Here is a 12,433-nt window from a genome sequence, read left to right on the forward strand (position 1 = left end):
GCCTCCCCACCCTTCCCCCACTCCTCACCCCCACCTCCCCCTCCCCACCCCACCTCCCCACCCTGCCTGCCACCTTCCCACCCCCCACCCTTCACCCCCGCTTCCCCTCCCCTGCCCCGCTTCTCCACCTCGCCCACCCCTACCTCCCCACCCCTTCCCCCCGCCTCCCCACCCCCTCCCCCCCCCCCATTCCCAAAGGGCTGAAAAGGCTCACCTCGTAAACTACGAGTTTGCCCTTGAAGATGGCCAGGAAGTGTCGCGGCTCCTTGGTCATTGTCACCCGCACCTGAACCGGCTCACCATTGTACTTGTCATCGAGGTTGACAGCTTGAAAGGCGGAAGCAGCGACCTCGTCCCGGGAAGCGTGCAATCCCTGAATAGCCAAAGACAAACAGCATTACTCTAGCCCATAGTCCATCACCTCAGGAAGGAGGCTGTAATGTATGCACCAGTGAGCATGCTCACAGGTTGGTAGAGCTATTGAGTTGGGAGTGGCTTAGCCAGTCACGTGATGTTCACTCAATAAAACCCCAGCCAGTTAGGTTCGGGGGATCCACGATGAGGTATGCAGTTGTGAGCCTAGTGGATGAACTGGTAATGTGTCGTGTGATTGTTAAACCTTTGCTAATGAACCAACTAGTTCTTAATAACAATGAATTGCTATGAATTCTTAAGCAACGAACCCCTGAAGCAAATACATTACAGATAACAAGACCTTGGAGAGGGTGTGGAGGCAATGTACCAGAATGAGATGTGGATATCGGGGAGCACAGGCTGGGCTCACCTGCCTCACTTACTGTGGTTCAATAACTTACCAGCAGTCAACGGGGAGTGAATTTTATCTTGAGGAGCTGGGCAGTAATCTGGGTGAGCATCTAGTGCACCAACCCTCTCCCCTGCCCAAGCTTCCATCCCTTGCAACAGCCACGAGGGCCGGGCGGTCTTTACAATGTGCAAACTACAGTCTCCGCCTGATCACCACCCATGGCAGTGAAAGTGAAAATTACTCAGCCCTCTCGGCCCCAGACGTCTACGCGCACTGGGACACCTGCGACTCGGGACAGGCGTGGAGGGAGGGAACCGGGGAGTGCCAGCGCCTTCAACAGGGGATGAATTGGGTGGGGAACCGTCAATTGATGGCAGTCCAATAGCCCAGCGCACCAGCGGGAGGGCGACATGGTGCGCTGTTACCCACCCCCATCCGCCAAAGTGACAACTCCAGACTAAGCTGGGGTTCATCCGCCCGCCACCTCAGCCATGGAATGTTGTACATCACAAGGAGGTGACCAGTCCAATCGTGGGTTCGCCTCCCGCTCGGGACCTGAGCACATAAACCAGGCTGACACTCCCAGTGCAGTGCTGAGGGAACGGCGCACTGTTGGAGGTGCCGCCTTTTGGATGACATGTTAAACCGAGGCCCCGTCTGCTCTCTCAGGTGGACGTAAAAAGTGCCACCAGCCTTATTTCGAAGAAGAGCAGGGGCATTCTCCCCAACCAACGTAACTAGAAACAGATTATCACACTGCTGTTTGTGGGACCTTGCTGTACACATATTGGCTGCCGTGTGAAAGGCGCTATATAAATGCAAGTTCTTTCTTTCACAAAGGACAGCAATAATAAAAGAGCTGGGAAAGGGATGCAGTGAGGCCATTTTTTGTTACTGAGAATTAAATATTAAGGTGTAACAGTTAAGCTGTTTTTTTGGGGGGGCGCAAGGATACTAATAGGAATGTTTTAAAAGCTTTTGAATATAATATTGGGCCAAAAATTGCAGTTGGAGGCTTCCCCTGGGCGGACGTGTCCGACTGAAAGTTTTGTAACGAAAGTACCTGGTGGTCCCGGAGGAAGGAACACTTACTCTCCGAGGTCTAGATGCACTGCCCAGAGCAGAGGCCCATGTATTCCAGCAGCGTAAGTGCATCCCGGGATCACATGGGCCTGGACCACCAATCACAATGTAGTATTCTCATTGATAGTAATGGGAGCTCTGAGCTCCAACTACTATCAATGAGAATCCCCCTATAATCAAATAAAACACACACATAAATAAAAACTTTCATTTTTTAAAAAAAATAATAGAAATTGAATGAAATTTAATGTTTTAATAGTGTTAAAAATAAACTTACCTTCTTATACAGGTTTTTTAATATAAAAATAAGCAACAACATTTATATTTTCTATCTATCAACACTCAGAGAAGGTTCACGAGGCTAATTCCTGGAATGAAGGGGTTGTCTTATGAAGAAAGGTCGAGCAGGTTGGGCCTATACTCATTGGAGTTTAGTTGAATGAGAGGTGATCTTATCGAAACGTATAAGTCTCTGAGGTAGATGCAGAGAGGATGTTTCCACTAATGGGGGAATTGAGAACTAGGGGGCATAGTCACAGAATAAGGGGTTGCCCATTTAAAACTGAGATGAGGAGGAATTTCTTCTCTCAGAGGGCCATGAATCTGTGAAATTCACTGCCCCAGAGAGCTGTGGAGGCTGGGTCATTGAATATATTTAAGGTGGAGAGAGACAGATTTTTGAAAGGTAAAGGAGTAAGGGGTTATGGGGAGCAGGCAGGGAAGTGGTGTTGAGGCCAAGATCAGATCAGCCATGATCTTATTGAATGGCAGAGCAGGCTCGGGGGATCAAATGGCCTACTCCTGCTCCTATTTCTTATGTTCTTACACTGGTAAGGGTTTGAAGGACATTCGCTGGGCAAGATTTGGGCCAATAGCCCAAATCTCCATCCGCGGAGGGCCTTCTCCTGGGGATGTGTGCGATCTGTTAAAAGACATTGACAGATCGCAAATACTGGGTTCAGGCGCATAAACTTCGCACACCTAAACCTGGAACTTGTGGGGCGCACACGCATATCGAAAGCACCCGGAGAGGACACAATTTCAGGGCCAATTTATTTTTAAATTTACCATGAAACTGACTACTGACCCCCAATAAAACTAGCAAATGGTTCTGAACAGTTTTTATTAAAGGTAATTTTCAGTCATTTAAATTGGGGTCACTCTCAGGTAGTGGATCGACACTGTGATTAAAAATTGAGGTTATTTCTTGTGATAATCCCACGTTCCGCTGCACGAGTCAAACTGCACCAAGTTACCACTCTTACATATATCAAGGAATATTTATAAAGCCATTTTTTAAAAAGAATTACGTCTGGAGACACTGCCCGATTGCGTTGGGTCATGGTGTGATCTGCGATCGCCGACATGCCGTTGAATTTCAGCGTGAACTCGAGGCAAACAATAAACACACTTCTCAAAACAGGCGCAAATCGCCGATCGTGCCCAAAGCGGGAACTCTGGCCCCGAGGTGGATGCCGGTATCAATGGGTAATCCCCACCTGCCATATGTAGAGAATGTAGGCAGTCTTGTTGTTTCTCATGTAAGTGTACAGCACCAAGTAGCAGTCTCCCCCGTAGAACTGGCCGTAGGTCTTGGGATCGACCGGGACAAGCTCTCTCTCCTCGATCCTCCAAACCTAATCCAAGGAAGGGGACACATTAGCACTCGCTGTGACTTAACGTGCTGCCGAACTGATCCCATTCAGCGCGTGAGTCAATTTAATTCAACCTGTGCATCAGTCAATATCATCCAACGCCTTGGCTGCCCGTGCTTGCAAACATCACACGACCACGAATACGCGGTCTCCAGAGAATACAGCCATTACACCAGCAAAGACATGCCGATCCAGGCCGACTTGAACAACCTACCACCAACCCGTCTCCAATCTAGAAGGCCATTCTGGACCGTCGCCGAAGCCCTTCAGCGATCTCCCCTCAGTCTCGATGACTGGTGGCGAAATGCTCGGAAGAACTGCGACATACGGAATGGATTCCTTCTAGAGGACCCCACAGTGCAACCTGAAGGATCAAACCTTCCTCGCTAACAGTGGACAACCATCACCCGCTTCAGAACAGGTCATGGTCAATGCTACCACCTTGTCCACAGATGGAAGGTTAAAGTATCCCCATCACGTGACTGTGGAGCTCCTAACCAGACCCTGGAGCACATCATTGAGTACTGCCCTCAGAGGGAATTCGCAGGCAGCCTATAAGATATCCACGCTGTTACACCGGAAGCTTTGGCCTGGATATCCAACTTAGATATTGACGTTTGATTTGCTTTGCTATCCGAGTCTGGGTGATGTGTAATGGCAAAGACTAATTAGCAATATTGTTGTGCGAGGCCCCTTGGGGAAGAGTGACCATAATATGGTAGAATTCTTTATTAAGATGGAGAGTAACACAGTTAATTCAGAGACTAGGGTCCTGAACTTAAGGAAAGGTAGCTTCGATGGTATGAGACGTGAATTGATTAGAATAGACTGGCAAATGATACTTAAAGGGTTGACGGTGGATAGGCAATGGCAAACATTTAAAAATCACATGGATGAACTTCAACAATTGTACATCCCTGTCTGGAGTAAAAAATAAAACGCGGAAGGTGGCTCAACCGTGGCTAACAAGGGAAATTAAGGATAATGTTAAATCCAAGAAAGAGGCATATAAATTGGCCAGAGAAAGCAGCAAACCTGAGGACTGGGAGAATTTAGAATTCAGCAGAGGAGGACAAAGGGTTTAATTAGGAGGGGGAAAATAGAGTATCAGAGGAAGTTTGCTGGGAACATCAAAACTGACTGCAAAAGCTTTTATAGATCTGTGAAGAGAAAAAGATTAGTGAAGACAATCGTAGGTCCCTTGCAGTCAGATTCAGGTGAATTTATAATGGGGAACAAAGAAATGGAAGACCAGTTGACCAAATGATTCGGTTCTGTCTTCACGAAGGAAGACACAAATAACCTTCCGGAAGTACTAAGAGACCGAGGGTCCAGTGAGTAGGAGGGACTGAAGGATATCCTTATTAGGCGGGAAATTGTGTTAGGGAAATTGATGGAATTGAAGGCCGATAAATCCCCGGGGCCTGGTAGTCTGCATCCCAGAGTACTTAGGGAAGTGTATTGGTGATCATTTTCCAGCAGTCTATTGACTGTGGATCAGTTCCTATGGACTGGAGGGTGGCTAATGTAACACCACTTTTAAAAAAAGGAGGGAGAGAGAAAACAGGGAATTATAGTTAGCCTGACATCAGTAGTGGGGAAAATGATGGAATCAATTATTAAAGATGAAATAACAGCACATTTGGAAAGCAGTGACAGGATCGGTCCAAGTCAGCATGGATTCATGAAAGGGAAATCATGCTTGACAAATCTTCTGGAATTTTTTGAGGATGTAACGAGTAGAGTGGACAAGGGACAACCAGTGGATGTGGTATCTTTGGACTTTCAAAAGGCTTTTGACAAGGTCCCACACAAGAGATTGGTGTGCAAAGTCAAAGCACATGGTATTGGGGGTAATGTACTGATGTGGATAGAGAACTGATTGGCAGACAGGAAGCAGAGAGTCGGGATAAACGGGTCCTTTTCAGAATGGCAGGTAGTGACTAGTGGAGTGCTGCAGGGCTCAGTGCTGGGACTTCAGCTATTTACAATATACATTAATGATTTGGATGAAGGAATTTAGTGTAATATCTGCAAGTTTGCAGATGACACTAAACTGGGTGGTGGTGTGAGCTGTGAGGAGGATGCTAAGAGGCTGCAGAGTGACTTGGACAGGTTAGGTGAATAGGCAAATGCATGGCAATGCAGTATAATGTGGATAAATGTGAGGTTATCCACTTTGGGGCAAAAACACGAAGGCAGAATATTATCTGAATGGCGGCAGATTAGGAAAAGGGGAGGTGCAACGAGACCTGGGTGTCATGGTACATCAGTCATTGAAAGTTGGCATGCATGTACAGCAGGCGGTGAAGAAGGCAAATGGTATGTTGGCCTTCATAGCGAGGGGATTTGAGTATAGGAATAGGGAGGTCTTACTGCGGTTGTACAGGGCCTTGGTGAGGCCTCACCTGGAATATTGTGTTCAGTTTTGGTCTCCTCCATAAGAACATAAGAACATAAAATTAGGAACAGGAGTAGGCCATCTAGCCCCTCGAGCCTGCTCCGCCATTCAACAAGTTCATGGCTGAGCTGGCCGTGGACTCAGCTCCACTTACCCGCCCGCTCCCCGTAACCCTGAATTCCCTTATTAAAAATCTATCTATCTGTGATTTGAATACATTCAATGAGCTAGCCTCAACTGCTTCCTTGGGCAGAGAATTCCACAGATTCACAACCCTCTGGGAGAAAAAATTCCTTCTCAACTCAGTTTTAAATTGGCTCCCCCGTATTTTGAGGCTGTGCCCCCTAGTTCTAGTCTCCTCGACCAGTGGAAACAACCTCTCTGCCTCTATCTTGTCTATCCCTTTCATGATTTTAAATGTTTCTATAAGATCACCCCTCATCCTTCTGAACTCCAACGAGTAAAGACCCAGTCTACTCAGTCTATCATCATAAGGTAACCCCCTCATCTCCGGAATCAGCCTAGTGAATCGTCTCTGTACCCCCTCCAAAGCTAGTATATCCTTCCTTAAGTAAGACCAAAACTGCACGCAGTACTCCAGGTGCAGCCTTACCAATACCCTATACAGTTGCAGAAGGACCTCCCTACTTTTGTACTCCATCCCTCTCGCAATGAAGGCCAACATTCCATTCGCCTTCCTGATTACCTGCTGCACCTGCAAACTAACCTTTTGGGATTGATGCACAAGGACCCCCAGGTCCCTCTGCACCTCAGCAATTTCTCCCCATTCAAATAATATTCTTTTACTGTTTTTTTTCCCAAGGTGGATGACCTCACACTTTCTGACATTGTATTCCATCTGCCAAACCTTAGCCCATTCGCTTAACCTATCTAAATCTCTTTGCAACCTCTCTGTGTCCTCTACACAATCCGCTTTCCCACTAATCTTAGTGTCATCTGCAAATTTTGTTACACTACACTCTGTTCCCTCTTCCAGGTCATCTATGTATATTGTAAACAGTTGTGATCCCAGCACCAATCCCTGTGGCACACCACTAACCACCGATTGCCAACCTGAAAAGGACCCATTTATCCCGACTCTCTGCTTTCTGTTAGTTAGCCAATTCTCTATCCATGCTAATACATTTCCTCTGACTCCGCGTACCTTTATCTTCTGCAGTAACCTTTTGTGTGGCACCTTATCGAATGCCTTTTGGAAATCCAAATACACCACATCCATCGGTACACCTCTATCCACCATGCTTGTTATATCCTCAAAGAATTCCAGTAAATTAGTTAAACATGATTTCCCCTTCATGAATCCATGTTGCGTCTGCTTGATTGCACTATTCCTATCTAGATGTCCCGCTATTTCTTCCTAATCTGAGGAAGGACGTTCTTGCTATTGAGGGAGTGCAGCAAAGGTTCACCAGATTGATTCCCGGGATGGCTGGACTGACATATGAAGAGAGACTGGATCGACTAAGCCTGTATTCACTGGAGTTTAGAAGGATGAGAGGGGATCTCATAGAAACATATAAAATTCTGATGGGACTGTACAGGTTAGATGCAGGAAAAATGTTCCCGATGTTGAGGAAGTCCAGAACTAAGGGACACAGTCTAAGGATAAGGGGTAAGCCATTTAGGACCGAGATGAGGAGAAACTCTCAGAGAGTTGTTAACCTGTGGAATTCCCTACCGCAGAGAGTTGTTGATGCCAGTTCATTGGAGATATTCAAGAAGGAGTTAGATATGGCCCTTACGCCTAAGGGATCAAGGGGTATGGAGAGAAAGCAGGACAGGGGTACTGAGGTGAATGATCAGCCATGATCTTATTGAATGGTGGTGCAGGCTCGAAGGGCCGAATGACCTACTCCTGCACCTATTTTCTCTGTTTCAATGTTTCTACTTACATTTATACACAGCTTTTATTATCAAGAAAGATTCACGGAGCTTCACAGGTTGAACCAGACAGGGAGACTCACCCACAATAAAAAATCTAATTGGGAGCTTTCCTCACTGGCTCAGTGGGAAGCTGCACCACCTGATCCAGGATTAGGCCATGCAGGCTGGGAATAGTCCAGAGTTTGAGCCTTGGGTTGTGTCTAAACCCCCGGAGAAAGAGTAACCCACGGCTATCTGATGGCTCCTGTTGAAAAGTATGGCCATACCAAGTGACGGCAGCATCAGGATAGGGGTTGCTGCTTTCCATGGTCAAATAGCTGGATATAACACTCACTTTTTAGGCACACGCGCACAGACACATACACACACACACAGACACACACGCACACACACACACACACACACACATACACACACACACACACACACACGCACACACACACACATACACACACACACACACACACACCCACACACACGCGCACACACACACACACATACACACACACACACACACACCCACACACACATACACACACACACACACACACACACACACACACGCGCACACACACACACACCCACACAGACACAGACACACACACACACACACGCACCCACACACACATGAAAACCTGCGTTATACCACTTAAACCAAATTACAGTTGTATCGCTACGAGCCATTAAGCTATACCACTAAAACCAGTCAATACCTTCCACAGGAAGCCGGTCCCTGCACTCCCTCCCTGTTCACTCAGAGTCTGGAAGGGATTGTTAAATGGAAATGGATTTTCCACTCGTGGCTGTCTCTGTTTTCGCCCCGGAGGGGCGGCAATGGCGGCGGTCAGCTCATCCGGGCGGGCGGCCAGCTGCCAGCGCTCTGCCGGGACATTCGGGGCTGGTTTCGGTGCGGCGCGAGCCGGTGTGCAATGTCCCTGGTTACGACACTGGCTCGATTTGTGGCTGCCACCCGATCCGTAGTGCTCCATAGAGCGCCCCCTGCTGGGACCGCCTGTGAAAGCGGGCGGTCTGAACTGTAGCGGTCGCAATGAGGTAAGTAACGATTGTTTTTTATTTAATTTTTTTTGTGATTTATGTTGTGCTGGCATGAGTTAGTTATTGGGAATGTTTTTGGTGGATTTTTTCAGGTTTTTTTTCCCCCCCGCAGGCCTCTCACATAGCACTCCCAGGCCGAGTGTTTAGCTCGGGATTTTCCCAAGCTCAGCCAGCCAAGCGCCCTAAGAGCGATGTGCAATGCCTCCCTTAGCGCTCCGCCCCACACTCGGGGCCCAGCGGCCCAATTTTGCTGACTGAGGCGCAAACTGTTGCCGGGCGCAAGCTTTACCGCCCCGCCACCATTACCGCCCCGAAGTGAGCAGAACCGAAATTCCAGCCTGTGTACATGGTCACCTCTGGAATGCACTGGGCAGGGGAAGCAGATTCAATGGTAACTTTCAAAAGGGAGTTGGACGTATACGTGTAAAGGAGAAATGTGCGGGGCTGTGGGGAAAGTTGGCATGCAGGTACAGCAGGCGGTTAAGAAAGCAAATGGCATGTTGGCCTTCATAGCGAGGGGATTTGAGTACAGGGGCAGGGAGGTGTTGCTACAGTTGTACAGGGCCTTGGTGAGGCCACACCTGGAGTATTGTGTACAGTTTTGGTCTCCTAACCTGAGGAAGGACATTCTTGCTATTGAGGGAGTGCAGCGAAGGTTCACCAGACTGATTCCCGGGATGGCGGGACTGACCTATCAAGAAAGACTGGATCAACTGGGCTTGTATTCACTGGAGTTCAGAAGAATGAGAGGGGACCTCATAGAAACATTTAAAATTCTGACGGGGTTAGACAGGTTAGATGCAGGAAGAATGTTCCCAATGTTGGGGAAGTCCAGAACCAGGGGACACAGTCTAAGAATAAGGGGTAAGCCATTTAGGACCGAGATGAGGAGGAATTTCTTCACCCAGAGAGTGGTGAACCTGTGGAATTCTCTACTACAGAAAGTTGTTGAGGCCAATTCACTAAATATATTCAAAAAGGAGTTAGATGAAGTCCTTACTACTCGGTGGATCAAGGGGTATGGTGAGAAAGCAGGAATGGGGTACTGAAGTTGCATGTTCAGCCATGAACTCATTGAATGGCGGTGCAGGCTAGAAGGGCCGAATGGCCTGCTCCTGCACCTATTTTTAATGTTTCTATGTTTCGATGAAAGAGCAGGGGGAGTGGGACTAATGGGACAGCTCTTTCAAAGAGCAGGCACAGGCACGATGGGTCGAATGGTCCCCTTCTGTGTTGTAAGATTCTGATTTTGAAAAGTGACCACTTAGACAAGGTTGTAGAGGCCCTGCTGGTAAACTTGAGAATAGCTCCCCCCGCGTCCCCCCTTCCAGGGGGTGAGTCAGCACTTAGTGTGAGCGCAGTGCCACTCACCTCAACTTTCCCAGATGCATCGTCCACCATCCTGTGCCGAGCTGCGAGATCCGGTCTGGCGTACAGCTCCGTCACATCGAACTTGGTCCGTTCCACCTTGGCTGTAACAGAGAACGGGCAGAGCATGAACGCCTGCGGGGATTTCGTTCTACATGGACTGCGCGGCACAGAACCAGGCCATTCGGCCCAACCGCTCCACACTGGTGCTTGTGCCCCACACCCTACTTCACCCTAATCCTGTCGGCGTCACCGGCTCGTCCCTTTCTCCCTCAGCTCCGGGCTCACCCCTGAGCAGCGCGCACTCGGGTGACCAGAGGACACGCACTTACGGTAATTGGCAAAAGAACCAGAGGAGAATTCTTTTACGCAGCGAGTTGTTGTGCTGTGGAACGCGCAGCCTGAAAGGCCGGTGGAAGCAGATTCAATAGTAACTTTTAAAAGGGAATTGGATAAATGCTTGAAGGGGAGAAAATGTGCAGGGCTAATGGGGAAAGAGCGAGGGGAGTGGGACTAATTGGACAGCTCTGTCAAAGAGCCAGCACAGGCACGATGGGCCGAATGGCCTCTTGCAGTGCCATATGATCCCACCTTAGTGTGGTGACTGGTGTGCAACGGCCACCGCACGTTAAAAAAATCCACACACAGGCATCTTCCACCCCTTCAATGGGCGTTCAGGACTGGAATATCGGGTCCTTCATTGAAACATCTGTGAACTCATCCCTTTTGGCAAGTCATCCTCGTTCGAGGGACCGCCTATGATGAAGATGATGATTCCATGATTGTATGAAAGAAAAAAATAAAAGAAAGACCTGCATTTGGCTCAGACATAGATTTGAACACCAGGATGAGAATTTTAAAATCAAGGCATCGCCAGACCGGCAGCCAATGTAGGTCAGCGAGCCCAGGGGGGAGGGGTTACGGGACTTGGTGCGAGTTGGGGTACCGATGGCAAAGTTTGGGGATGAGCTCAAGTTTACGAAGGGTGGGAGGTGGGAGGCCGGGCAGGAGAGAGCCGGAATAGTCGAGGCTGGAATTAACATAGGCAGCTCCAAGGGAACTCCGAGCCAACGTTGCCTTTCCCCCACACCTTGTGGAGAATATGTTCAGGAATCGCTGCCCTTACACCCAGAATTGTTAGAAACAGGGATGGGGGGGCAAGGGGCAGTGGGATTTAATCTGCAACGCAGAAACATAGAAAATAGGTGCAGGAGTAGGCCATCCGGCCCTTCGAGCCTGCACCACCATTCAATAAGATCATGGCTGATCATTCATCTTTCCTGCTTTCTCTCCATACCCCTTGATCCCTTTAGCCGTAAGGGCCATATCTAACTCCCACTTGAATATATCCAATGAACTGGCATCAACAACTCTCTGCGGTAGAGAATTCCACAGGTTAACAACTCTCTGAGTGAAGAAGTTTCTCCTCATCTCGGTCCTAAATGGCTTACCCCTTATCCTTAGACTGTGACCCCTGGTTCTGGACTTCCCCAACATCGGGAACATTCTTCCTGCATCTAACCTGTCCAGTCCCATCAGAATTTTATATGTTTCTATGAGATCCCCTCTCATCCTTCTAAACTCCAGTGAATACAGGCCCAGTCAATCCAGTCTCTACTCATATGTCAGTCCTGCCATCCCGGGAATTAGTCTGGTGAACCTTCGCTGCACTCCCTCAATAGCAAGAACGTCCTTCCTCAGATTTGGAGACCAAAACTGAACAGAATATTCCAGGTGAGGCCTCACCAAGGCCCAGTACAACTGCAGTAAGACTTCCCTGCTCCTATACTCAAATCCCCGAGCTATGAAGGCCAACATACCATTTGCCTTCTTCACCGCCTGCTGTACCTGCATGCCAACTTTCAATGACTGATGTACCATGGCACCCAGGTCTCGTTGCACCTCCCCTTTTCCTAATCTGCTGCCATTCAGATAATATTCTGCCTTTGTGTTTTTGCCACCAAAGTGGATAACCTCACATTTATCCACATTATACTGCATCTGCCATGCACTTGCCCACTCACCTAACCTGTCCATATCACCCTGCAGCCACTTAGCATCCTCCTCATAGCTCACACCGCCACCCAGCTTAGTGTCATCCGCAAACTTGGAGATATATTACACTCAATTCCTTCATCTAAATCATTAATGTATATTGTAAATAGGTAGGGTCCCAGCACTGAGCCCTGCGGCATCCCA

General features: G+C 48.4%; 1 protein-coding gene across 7 annotated transcripts in view; it reads right to left on the bottom strand.

Moving 5' to 3' along the window:
• Positions 1-12,433, bottom strand: part of vill (villin-like) — a 213,885-nt gene that overhangs the window by 24,284 nt on the left and 177,168 nt on the right. For all 7 annotated transcript variants that reach the window (XM_070881777.1, XM_070881774.1, XM_070881773.1 and 4 more), the window contains 3 exons: positions 10,238-10,338; positions 3,349-3,486; positions 215-373 (listed from right to left, as the gene is read on the bottom strand). In XM_070881777.1, coding sequence (XP_070737878.1) covers positions 215-373; positions 3,349-3,486; positions 10,238-10,338 — 398 coding nt within the window. The remainder of the gene's footprint in view (positions 1-214; positions 374-3,348; positions 3,487-10,237; positions 10,339-12,433) is intronic.

The sequence above is a fragment of the Pristiophorus japonicus genome, chromosome 5 (genome assembly GCF_044704955.1).
Source record: "Pristiophorus japonicus isolate sPriJap1 chromosome 5, sPriJap1.hap1, whole genome shotgun sequence".
NCBI classification, from domain to species: domain Eukaryota; kingdom Metazoa; phylum Chordata; class Chondrichthyes; family Pristiophoridae; genus Pristiophorus; species Pristiophorus japonicus.